The sequence below is a fragment of the Epinephelus moara genome, chromosome 10 (assembly GCF_006386435.1).
Source record: "Epinephelus moara isolate mb chromosome 10, YSFRI_EMoa_1.0, whole genome shotgun sequence".
In the NCBI taxonomy this organism is placed as follows: Eukaryota; Metazoa; Chordata; class Actinopteri; order Perciformes; family Serranidae; genus Epinephelus; species Epinephelus moara.
In genome coordinates, this window is record NC_065515.1 from 8,884,334 (window position 1) to 8,896,969 (window position 12,636).

The 12,636-nt window shown below is 40.9% G+C and overlaps 1 protein-coding gene across 1 annotated transcript in view; it reads left to right on the forward strand.

Moving 5' to 3' along the window:
- Nucleotides 1–12,636, forward strand: part of slc1a7b (solute carrier family 1 member 7b) — a 65,293-nt gene that overhangs the window by 23,562 nt on the left and 29,095 nt on the right. The window contains exons 2-3 of the mRNA XM_050054828.1: nucleotides 2,296–2,375; nucleotides 10,364–10,579. Of these exons, the coding sequence (XP_049910785.1) occupies nucleotides 2,296–2,375; nucleotides 10,364–10,579 (296 nt within the window). The remainder of the gene's footprint in view (nucleotides 1–2,295; nucleotides 2,376–10,363; nucleotides 10,580–12,636) is intronic.

Genomic DNA, 12,636 nt, shown 5'->3' on the forward strand with positions numbered 1-12,636 from the left:
CACCCTGCGGAGGAAACTCATTTCGGCCGCTTGTACTCGCGATCTCGTTCTTTCGGTCACTACCCAGAGCTCATGACCATAGGTGAGGGTTGGAACGTAGATCGACCGGTAAATCGAGAGCTATCGGCGAACTGTGTCTGTATATTATGAAATGTCATAAGAATCAAATGTAAAGTTGGGTCATAGTAGAAATCCCCCTTGGAAGAGAATGAGAGTTTTTATTTTAATACCCTGTTTTCTAGGAATTAAATGTGTGAAAACACAGCATGGATATATATATGCAATTCAAGGTCAGTCAGACAAGGATTTATATACTATTTATTTGTGTGAAAATCAAAAATCAAGTCTGCTATGAATCCTTAAGAAAATGTGATTGATTTATAACTGTGTTTGGCTTCATGTTTGTTAAAAGGAAACAAATCATTTCTTTTCTATACTTAATGTTAATCCAAAGGTAAAACCAAAGATAAGCTGTTTTTTTGTTGTGTTTATGTGTTAGTGTGTATATGTGTATATGTGTGTATGACTTCATGTGTGGACCCCAGGAAGGACAGCCAATGCTTACGTTGGTGCTAATGGGGATCCAAATAAAGAAAGAGAGTGTATTTGTCAGGTGGCCATAAACACGACCCCAAATAAATGTTGCTCTGTGTCTGCTTGATGTGTAAACAGACAACTGTTTGCTAACTCATTAGCCATATCATCTTCATGAGCAGAAAATATATCTTGATTTTCAGCTTGTCGATCTGAGTCCTCTGCACCCAAGTGGCAAAAAGAAATCTACAGTACTTTAAAATCCAATGTCACACTGTAAATACATTAAGGGGCCTCCCGACTGTAGTGCTTAGAACATTCGTCAAGCCCGTTGTAGACAGGAGGTTCCAGACGTAAAAGTGGATTCACACTGTAAATACATTCAAAAGCAGCCCCACCTGACCAATCACAGCTCTTCTGGTCTCTATGTGGTACCTTAGCACGGACCATTTAGGGGGCTCCAGTGGGGGATCCTTCCTCTGGCATTTACCCTTAAAAAATGATTTTTATTCTTTTTTTTCCAGATAAATTATGTATTGTGGTGTTAAACATATAAGTAGCACTTAGTACTGAGAAGGAACAGAATACTTTGCAACTGTTATTAGAATTTAGAGTTTGAGATGCTTGTACTTTAGTATTTCCATTTTATGCTACTTTACACTCCTACTCCACTACAACTCAGAGGGAAATATTGTACTTTTTACTCCACTACATTTATTGGTCTGCTTTAGTTTACTTTGAAACTGTACCATAAAACTTCAATTAATAGCCCAGGCTATTATTTTTATTAAATCACTGAAATCAAAAGGCCTTTATTTGGAACAGGTCTTTAATTCCTTTCACACAAAGTTGTTTCTCAGCAAAGATCGGGAAATACAATCAAATTGTTTTTGTTATAATTTTAGATGAAACTACCCACAGTAAAATAAGCATTTAAAATGAGCTCCACCTTTATCAGCTGCAACATTAAACTGATTATTGGTGTGCTCTCCCTTTAATGCATGTATAAATGCATTAGTATTATTAGGCATATTCTTATTTTTAAAAATTATAAATACAACCTATTGAGATCTTGGGCTTTTCATAAAATATTTGGGACTGAAGCCTTGGATGCCCAGGCCTAAAAACTTCACTTTAATTGTCATAGTTACGCACAAGTACAAATCCAGTTTCAGTCTTACTTTTAATGACCACAGCCAAGTCCTGTAAAAAAGACACATCATAAGAAAGACTCATCTCTATTGTGTGAAAAAAGGAAGGCATCTCTTGGTGTCATGCTGACAAGGAAAATGAAAAATACATATTAGCTACACTGGGAAAGATTATCAAAATAGCTGCCTCAGCTCTGTTTTAATACTCACTGTATATGTGTAATGAATGCGAATGTGTATTGTGCCTGTGTGAATGCAGTAGATGGCAGCGATCCTTACATTCACAAGATTAATCTAACAAATAATACCCGTATGTCGTCTTTATCTGCGAAAGATAAAGAAAAAAGGTCCAGTAGCTTTTTGAAGACTTCAACTTCAAGAGATGATTCAGCTTTTCTCATTTTCTTACCAAGGCATGGGCCTAAATTGATTCTTTGCTCTTCATAATGCTGTAGTCAGAGAGATCCGGCAGCACCCCAGACATCCTAACAATGTCTTGCTCCCAATCATTATTTTTTTGAATAACATCTAGTTCCTTTTCATGATCTCTCTAATGCTTGTTCCCTGAAATTACCTGTGACCATCATTTCTTCTTTTCTCGTCCTGACAGGAGGTGAAGTACTTCCAGTTTCCCGGAGAGCTGCTGATGAGGATGCTGAAGATGCTGATTCTGCCACTCGTCGTGTCCAGGTACTATACAGTCCTCACAGCTTGAACCCACTCATTTGCTTAACATATTAGGAGTTTGCAGGAACATATTCTGTGAGTNCTGTGAGGCAAATTCTGATTTGTGATATTGGGCTTTATAAATAAAATTGATTGATTGATTGATTGACAGCTTGAACCCACTCATTTGCTTAACATATTAGGAGTTTGCAGGAACATATTCTGTGAGTTATTACGGTATGTAAGTGTATCTACTTATACTGTAGAGTCACAGCAGGGTGGAGTGGAAGTTGTATGCTTAGGAACTGTGAGAATGCTGAGGGCCCTGACACACCAAGCTGGCGGCCAGACACAGGTTAATGTCGGGCTGTTGGTGAGTGTCTGTCGCCTTAGTTTTTGTGGTGTTTCCCACACAATTGGCTCCAATCGCCTCCAATCGGCTCAAATTCCCTGTTGGCTGTTTTTCAGCCAATTCAGCACATGGAATCAGCAACAGAGCCTGTGAGTGAGAGAACTCACTCTGATTGTGAGCTCAGCTCAGTTCATGAGAGGAGAATCGAAAGTGAAGAAAGCACACAAACAACTAAAGTCAAGTGGCTGTGAGATCAAAACAAATAAAAGATTACTTTTTTACTTATTGAGCTGTTTAACAGAAACTGCCATGGCTTGAGATGCCATGTTAAATATACTTTTCTTTTATCATCAGGTTGTGTTGTTAATGTGCTAACTGGCTAACTAGTCTCTTGAATCCTTCCTGTTGGTCTTCCAGTTTCCCTTTTGTGAATGACACATACAGACACAGATGCTCTATAACAAAACAATTATGGTAATGGTATGAAATGGTTACACTACCAGTCTCCTAACTGGGTATGGGCTCCTCTCCCACTCATCCCCCCACCTCGTTTAAAGTGTAGTAAACGACGTGTGAATGGATGAGAGCCGATTCAAAATAACACAACACCATTTCAGTCAAGACCACTTGAGTAAAAGAAAACTTTATTCCCATTTGCAGCATTGTATTTGGTGGTAGGGCTCTGTTCTGGGGCCTCTTTTCCTCTCCTAGGGCCTATGCAGAAAGCTTAAGGTGGAGAGAGCACACCTCTCTGCCCTTCCATGCGCCTACATGGAAAGCCTTAAGGCAGAGAGAGCAGCAACAAAGACCCCCGTGAACAGAACAAAGGGCGCATCAGTAACAAACAGAGATGACACTGATACGTCAGACACAGCATAAAAAGGAGGAGCTGGGGTGGAGGCGGGTTGCAAAGCGACTGAGCTTGACATTGTGTCCTGCCTGAACTAACGCTATGCTCAATAAAGAATAAAAATTTAAGTTTTTATCTGCTAGCTTAGTATCTGATATCAACCCAGTACAAAATCATATCAGTTTAATAATAGTACTATTAGGTTAAGAAACATAACATTTATTTGTGAAACTTTTGATGCATGATTTCACATATAAGTCTATTTAAAGTTTTGTTTATCTGGTTGGAAATCAACGTCGGTGGCACTTCAGTGAATAGTTCAGCACCAACAGAGAAAAGAGATTCTGTGTTGTCAGATCTCACGGGAGTGTGTTGCTGAGACAGAGACGGGTCTTGAACAAAGTTAATTTTCTCCTGATTTGCCATAAAATGCCATTTTAGTGTCAGAATATTTGGAAGATATGTGGCTTGTGAAAACTGGGTCCAGTATTTACTGGACAAAAGAGTTGATAATAATCTGCACTCATGTTCCAACACATTCTCACTCTGACCTCGTAAACTGGGTGCACTGGATGTTGACGTTCTGTCTTCTTTCAAAATACACTTCTTCACTCAATTTTGTTCGTGTCCCCTGACGCCGCTAAGCGCCATTAAACTATAATGGCAACCAGCCGCATATCATACCAACATTAAGAGATGACTTTTTCGTCAGTGTCTGATGCCGCAAGTCATTGACCCAGTGCTGGATTTCAATGATTCGTGTGTGAGACCAAGTTGCATGTTCACTTTCCTCACTGGAACGGATAGACTAAGGATTGCCGCAAGTCTCCGAAAGGGCCGGGGCAGTTGCAAAACCCATGTGACTTATTTCCTCTCGTGCAGGCGCAGAACATACGTGGTAGTTAGCTGTTGGCTGTAGTCTTTGTGTTGTGTTTAAGTGCAACTCTTTGGCTGAGACACAGGTGACATGAGGTGACTCAACAGTTGCCACTAATTCTCTGGTGTGAGTTTTGTGTGTGGGCCTTAAGTCAAACAACAAGCAAGGAGATGGGAAGTGCAATAAAAAGCCATTTAAATGTTTAATATTTTGTCACTTGTCTCTGGATTCGTAAACATAATAGGGTCACTTTATGCATATTTGAGGCAGATTATTCACGTAAATTAGTTAATTGCATTTAGGGCTGTCACCTCTTCAAAAATTAAGTGAGACTGAAATTAAGTGACTGCCTATCCTAGAATACATAATTTAGGCACTGCGCGCCTTTTAGGCCTCGAGAGAGCAGACACACTAACAGGATGTGCAGATATTGAGTGGAAGTAAAGCAATTTATGCGTCATTACTTTCACCAAATAAATACCCATCATTTTGCATGTTAAGCCATTGCCTGACCTAAAACTCTATTATGCAGGGTTTTCCTAAAACAAAACAAAACAAAACAAAACAAAACAACTTTTAGACTTATACAGAACTAGTCCCTCTCAAACATCCCTGATGACCCACTAGAAGTGTGAGGTGGTGTATTTTTCTGCAGAGACTCTACCCTCTTGTCTGTAGTCTTAATTTCTTCCTATATGTTGTGTTCGGGATGTTTATGTGCGTGAACCCCCACAGAGTTCTGCTGAGGTCAGAGCTTTAAGGGTTGCGACTAGGTGCCAGACTGAAAGCTGCAGGCATCCAAGAGACACAGCATGGAAAAACCAATAACACACTCATAGCGAGGCGAAACGCCACATGAGAGTGATCTGGATTGGCTTTTACTCTCACTACTTTTACTTTTACTCTCTCCAGTCGTTTCAGTTTTAAAGCAAAAACTCAGGCAGTGTCCTTCTCCTTGGTCTGGGCCACAGTCCTCCAAGGGTCAGCACAGTACTGCATGAAAGAGGAAGAGATGTAATCAGGACAAATCAGCAGCAGCTGTGTTAATCAACTCACCTGGTACTACTCTCATGAGCAATCCCCCCTGCAGCTCTCCCCTGCAGCTGACTACTGACAACACCCACCTCCACAATCACCAATAAAGTGTTGCTATCCCTGTTCCGTCCGCTTTATGTCCTGAACAGCCAAGTTGTGCCTCCTCACTTGAGGGACAAATTAACGTTAAGGTAGGCAGTTACTTTTACAAAGTTGTGACTTTGCATGTTAAGACTTCTCCCTCTGAAGTAGAAGGCACACCTGTTGGATAATTCAAATCTATGATTACAGGTCAACATTTAAATTCTAAATACAACCTGCTAACATTATTAGCACAAGCCTATGGCGTTTTATATTGTATATATTAACCTAGTGACTAGCAGAGATTTCAGGAAGCCAGGATAAATCCCAAAGTATAAATCCCCATAGGATAAATCACACACAAGACTTGAATAGTTATTTTGTGGGGGCTTTATTGTTGTCACAATTTATTGTTTCTTATCTGTGAAATAAAAGTACAAGCTTCATTTCCACTGAGGGAAATGGTTTAAGCTTACAAAAATAGAAAGGAGGTTTGTGTCACTGTGACAAGCCCAGTCTCACTCCAGAGTTATCAAAATCTGGCGCTTGGGCAGTGACTTGCTGCATCAGAAACCAACGAAAACAGGTGTCCTTTAATGTTTGCATGATATGCGGTCTGTTACCATTATAGTTTAACGCTGCCCAGCCATGGGGTACGCAGCAGGGCAAGGCAAAAGTCCTTAGGGGGGTGGATATGTCCAACAAACACCGACTTTCACCCGAGAAAGCGGTGTTTGTGTCCCGTAACATTTTAAAGTCAAACCCTGTTCTTAACCACGTGTTTTTCTTGCCTAAACCCAACCATGTGTGTTTGTCAAGGAAAAAAAAACGTTAATTCGCAGTGTTGCACCGACTTAGTGTGTTCTTTTTTAAAAAAGAGACTGTATGTAAAAGAAGAAGAAAATGCATGTAACTTGACGCGGTGTCCCAGAACGTGAACAACCAACATACCCAGGGTACCTTGCACATCGTATGTGGACGTGGGAAGTCCATGACCAAAACGTCAATATGTGACGAGGTCAGAGTGGGAATGTGTTGCTGTGACACGTAGTTATATTTTAGGAAAGGTGCATGTCAGGCTACGGGCCGGCGTAGGTTATGGTGTAGGTAACCTTCACCAATTTGAAGCAGAAGTATAAATCCGGCTTTAGGGGCAAGGGGTGTACTGAGATTGGGCCTCTGACTAAAAAGTGACAGCCATCATTTCACAGCATGTGACTGAGTGCAATGAGTGGATTCAAGAAGGGGAAAAAAAGGAGAGAGCTCTTAAGATGCGGCAATAGTTAATATTGTTGGTGATGATGATAGCACTTTGAGGTGTAAAGTAATAATGCTGAAAGACATCAAGACATCAAGAGTGTGTGCTTGAAAGAAATGTATTCCTGTAAGAGTGATGTTTAGGGAACGCATTGTGTCAATGAGTGTCCTCACAAGTATAGAAGTACAAGGGTTTGTGTGTTGCATAGTGTCCCTGAGTGAAAGCAGCGGGGGATTAAGCATCTTTACATTCACAAGAGGAATCCAACAAACAGCACTAACACTGATGTGACGGCAGCTGGCTGTGATTAAAATGCAGTCTGTGTGGTTACTGGTGGATCCTCTGGTGGTTACTGGTTATTGATGCATACGTTTAACATGCAGACATGAGTTTAATGCTTGACAAAACATTTTACCTTATCTCCATGTGAATAATTCATATGACTTATTGAATAGATTCGAAGCAGCATTCTAGACCTTTTGAATTCGTCTCCTCTGAAGACCAATTGTATTGGACATCCTCAGCGCAATGCCACAGAGACAAAGGCAGCGAGGAACTGGCACAATAATATTTATGAAAAAGAATCTCATTTTACTTTGTATGTAGTTTCATATCTCCAAGGACTCCTGATGAAACATGCTGTGTATGATGAGTGCCAGCATTTGTGTGACAGTTGTGTTGGCTTTAATATTAAACAGACATCTAAGAGACAGCAGACAAAGAATGGGAAGCATTTAGAGAGTTGTGCTGAAGCCGGATGACACTGAGGAATATACGAAATAAGTACAGTTTCTGAGGCCTGTACTACAAGGCAGGATTTGGAGTAAGCAAGGTAACTACAGGGTTAACTCTGGGTTTTCAGTACTATGAAGCTGCTTCTGGATAAATCACCGTGGCTGATACTGAACAGCTAATCTGCTCTTGAGAAGGTTAAATTCAGAGTATAACGTTGTGACACCTAAGTCTCAGTCGACGGTGAATTTTTGGATAATATTTTCAATATTTCCACATTTCGGTTATAAGATTACAGAGTATCATTTACATCCCATGCCACTGACATTTTACTGTCTCGCAGTCGCAGACACTTTGGGTACAGTTTCATGTCATATCATATGAAGCAGCCTACTTCATTCATGGCTCTGATGATGTTGTTCATGATTAACACCCCCCTCTCTTTCACATGAACGCACTTGTGGCTGTATAGGAATACCCAGAGTTGACCGAACTAGCTGATAACCAGCTTTGTAGTGGCCAGTTTTAGGGTTAGTCAAGTCAAGTAACAAAAAGATATCCTGGGTAAGCTGAACTGACCTCGTAGAACAGGTCTCTGGAGATTTATTCATGTGGGTTGACTAAATTTTGTCTTTTGTGTTGAAAGAAGATGTGTGTTACTGAAATTATTTTCAACATGTCACCTTACCTACCTTGTCTAATAATCAGGTACCTTCAACTGTGATTTCTATTATTTATTTGAACAGGTGTGTATCATGTCAAACCTCAAACATACTCATAAAGAAAAGAGTAGCTACAATAAACTATTAATAACGCATGGCCAAGGTCCACACCTTTAAGTCCATCCACTCCACTGAGTTTACTGATTCATCTGCATCATGTAATGAAACAGTGGCTACATTTACATGCAAACTAATATTCCACAATTGTTCAGAATATGACATATTTTCCAAATTAGGCCTTTTTCCCAATTAAGCATTTTCCGATTAAGATATGTGGGATATGCTGGTATTATTCAGGTTTTGATAGCATTATTTGGGCATGTATACAGCCCGTTAGAAATATGCATCTCATTTGGGGTTTTTACCACAATTTGCAACACAGGGCCTCTTGCCTGTTTGTGGGTTGTCATGAATACGTTGTATACAAACCAACTAGTCAACAGTTTGTAAGGTTGGTGTTGAGATGCATACCCAAAAGAAAAGCACATTTCTGGTCAGAAGAGAAAGGTTCCTACTTTTCCACATAATGAAACACTTGGATTGAACAGATTTTTGGATCTTTTCAAAAATGTGATTAATGGAGGGAAAGAGGGAGGCTGTGTTCTCACAGTCAAACAAGTCCACGAGCGGTGTAAGAAGCAAAATTACAAGAGGCTCTAGCCGTTCCACATTTCTGTATTTTGATGTGATAATAATAAAGAACAAGTTAGTGCATGATAACCGTAGTGTGCATGGATGCATCTAAGCAGGGATATTAGTGAAATATTCATTTTCATTAGCCATGTTAACAGATTAGTAGAATCATTTTTTTTTCTAAGAGCAAAAATCAGTATACTTTGTGCATGTACACATAGTGGGTGGTTTCTAAGAGGGAAATCGATCAATCCATTTAGCACCACGTTCAGGACTAACGCCATTGTCAAGTTGTGCGCCAGAACTAAGAGTAATAGCTGCAATCGTGACAGCTATAGACACTTACGTTTTTACCAACATGTTGTCACAGATGTTGTCCTGCCAACAGTAATGTCACATCAGAAAATCCCTCTATGTCTCGTTCTAGAGGACATGGACAAACAATTTGTTTTGTTGCTTGATTTGAAGGGTGTGTTGAGGGCCTTGCATCTATGTGTATGTGTATGTTCACATTAGGTTTTAAGTTAACTTTTGTTGTAGTTTGCAAAACAGTCTCACCAAAAGGTTTGAGAATACATTTGAATAGTTCTGTGAAACTGAGCAAACTCCATCTAGTGAAATGAGCAAAAATTGTAGATGGACTGAAGATTTACATTTGAAGTCTTCAGACAGATTGAAGGATTAACACTCCTCTAAAGGTTAAAAATATCGTCTGAGGTTTTAGCCTCATAAAACCATTTCTAAATGCATTGGCTTCACTCAGAAATCCTTTGTTACTAAGCTGCTGAGAAGTTAACATTTTGAAGATAGATTGCTTTACACCTCAATACAAGTGGATTGTCAAAGTGCAACATAATCACCAGAATACAAACCACATATGTGTAACATGTGTACATTATTAAGTAGCAGATATGTTGAAACTTTACATTTTATTTACATTTCTAACATGCTGGTTCATGTGTGGTTATGTTAAGGCACAAAAACCACTTGGTTATGGTTAAGAAAATATCTTGTTTTGGCTGTGGTGGCACAAACATGGCACAATCTGGACATGCTACTGATGTCTCACTAAAAAACACATTTGACAGTACAGTCACAGCTAGAAACGCCACTGCCAATGCCTTGCTCAAAAACACCTGCTTTTGGTGGCACGATTACGTCTGGAAACGCTGCCTGTGACTCGCTACTTTCTTGTTGTTTCTTCTTTCTCAACCAGTGGTTTGCAGTGGTCTTGCCTAGGTGTCACACAATCAACCATTCCCTTCACCTCCTAATGACAAAGTCAGCTCAGAAATGTAATGTGATATGTATGAAATGTACAATGCCAATGTTTATTCAGGTGACTTGACTGTAAAGTAAGGAGCATAGGAAAGAATTAGTTCCTTACTGATTGCGCTGATCATTTGCTGTAACATGGCTTTATGGATACAAAGCACCAACCATCAATCTAACTCAGATGTTTCCACTTCCAGTTTGATGTCCGGACTGGCAGCCCTTGACGCCAAGTGCTCCAGTCGGCTCGGTCTGATCACAGTGTCTTATTACCTGTGGACCACCTTTGTGGCCGTGGTAGTGGGAATCATTATGGTTTCCATCATCCACCCGGGCGGTGCGGCGCAGAAAGAGGACTCTGAGGACAGCGGCAAGCCAATCATGAGTTCTGCTGATGCTCTGCTGGACCTCATCCGGTAAGACCGCCGTAACATTCATTCGACTACATGTGCACATCATAAACAACTGAGGCCATGATTCTAACATGTGAGTGAACCTCGCCTCAGGCCATTTACTGTATTAACCTTTTGGACAGACTGAAATAGTGCAAGTGGAGCACATGCTGTTCAGTTGGCCGTAAGGAAATCTCTCCGCAGCAAAAGTCAAGTGTTCCATTACTGAGTGGCTTCAGTACAGGCACTGTTAAGTGGTCTGTTATTCGTGCACACCAGGAGAGCATGATTAGCAGAGAACAAATAGGGCTTGGGAGGGCTGCGGTGAGTCGCCGTCCGTAGGAATAACACCCACTGATGGCTGTGCACAGATTATTTCTGTGCTGACGAGGATTTGTGTTGTAAGGTGATGTATAGAGCTGAATTCTGAAGAGAGCGACATACAGGAGGGGACGACAAGGGGAGGATGATCTAGAGTGGCATTTAGCTATTTTTATTTAATCCTTTATTTGAACAGGGACTCATGGTGAGATTGAAATCTCTTTTTAAAGACACTTGTGTACAAAAATAAAATACCCAGACATAGACAGACACACCTTGTATATATTGACATTTAAGAATGTCAAAATGTTCAAGTGGAGTTATTCTGGGTTCAGACTACATGCTATCAGCCTGATTGTAGCCCGTCAGTTTGTGGGGCTACTGGTCCATTGTGGCAGTCCTACAGTGTCAAATTGGATCTTAAACAGCAATAAGTGTCGCGCAAAACAATTGAACGTTTTATCCCTTGTAGTGTGTCATCATAAAGGACAATCAAAGCCACGTCTAGGATGCCTCACGATGTCCAGACTAGACTACTAGACACTATACTTTACTGACCTTCATCAGGTTAAACTGGGGGACACAGAACACTCCACACAGAGAGCCATCACCTGCTCAAGTGGGGCCAGTGAGGACCATGAGCTGTCAGGCAATCAGTCCCTCTAAGCAGGCAGTAGGTTACCATGATACAAAATAGGCACATTCAATCATGTAATAGTGGAAATAGAAAATGGGAAAAAGCAGGTGCAAACAGTAGGAGACTTGCCATTGTGCCTTTGTCAAAGGCACCAGTGGGACGCCGGTTGACGTGGCTGTGGATCCCTGTTAAAGGCGGACACTGTGTGTATGGCTTTTACCTCTTATATTATACATATTGCAAATTTTGTGACTTTGACTCAGTGAGCCTGATTAGACCTGGTATTAACGTGTCTTGAGTGACCAATCACAAGTTGACAGTGCTTACATGTCTAAACGACCACCAAGATGCATTGTAATCCAATCAGTCAAACCACTTGCTGAGGTGGTCTGGGATGCATTTGACCACATATCTCTTGGTATCTTTCCGACAAGGACTACATCATTGGTGCAAGACCCGATGCTTGTTTTGGTGACAGAACGTAAAAAGTTCCACAACTTACCCATTTTATGTCGAGTTGGATGAAGTGTTGCGTGACCATCCCTGGTTTTGCCCTATGGAAGGTGAGGTGTTGAATTCTGTGGACAGCGATATCTCCAGTGGTACTGAAACACCCAATGAGATGACTAGCAACCATGCTACAGAAGGGCAAGCAAAAGTGTGGACGTAATAACAAGTGGTCAGCTGGAGACTCATGACAGGCACAGGTGTGAACAGCGATGTGTCTCGGCTGTCCACTTGTGTTCAGATCACCAAAACATATGTTAATACCAGGCCTAAACAAGCTCAATATGGTCATGTGAAACTTTGGGTAGATTGGACTAGAGTTACAACTTTCTGTGTTTTGGTGGTACCATTGGGCCCTGGCACTTTTGTGTATCATAGAAAACATTCAAACCACTGACAGGTGAGGTGAATAACTTTGATTATTTTGTTCCAGTGCATTGTTCTGCTGGGAAACCTTTGGTTCTGGCATTCATGTGGATACCACCTGACATGTTCCACCCACTCAAACACCGTTGTAGACCAAGTACCCCCCCTCATGGCAACAGTACTCCCCAATGGCAGTGGCCCCCCAGCAGGATAATGCACCATGCCACACTGCAAACATGGCTCAGGAATG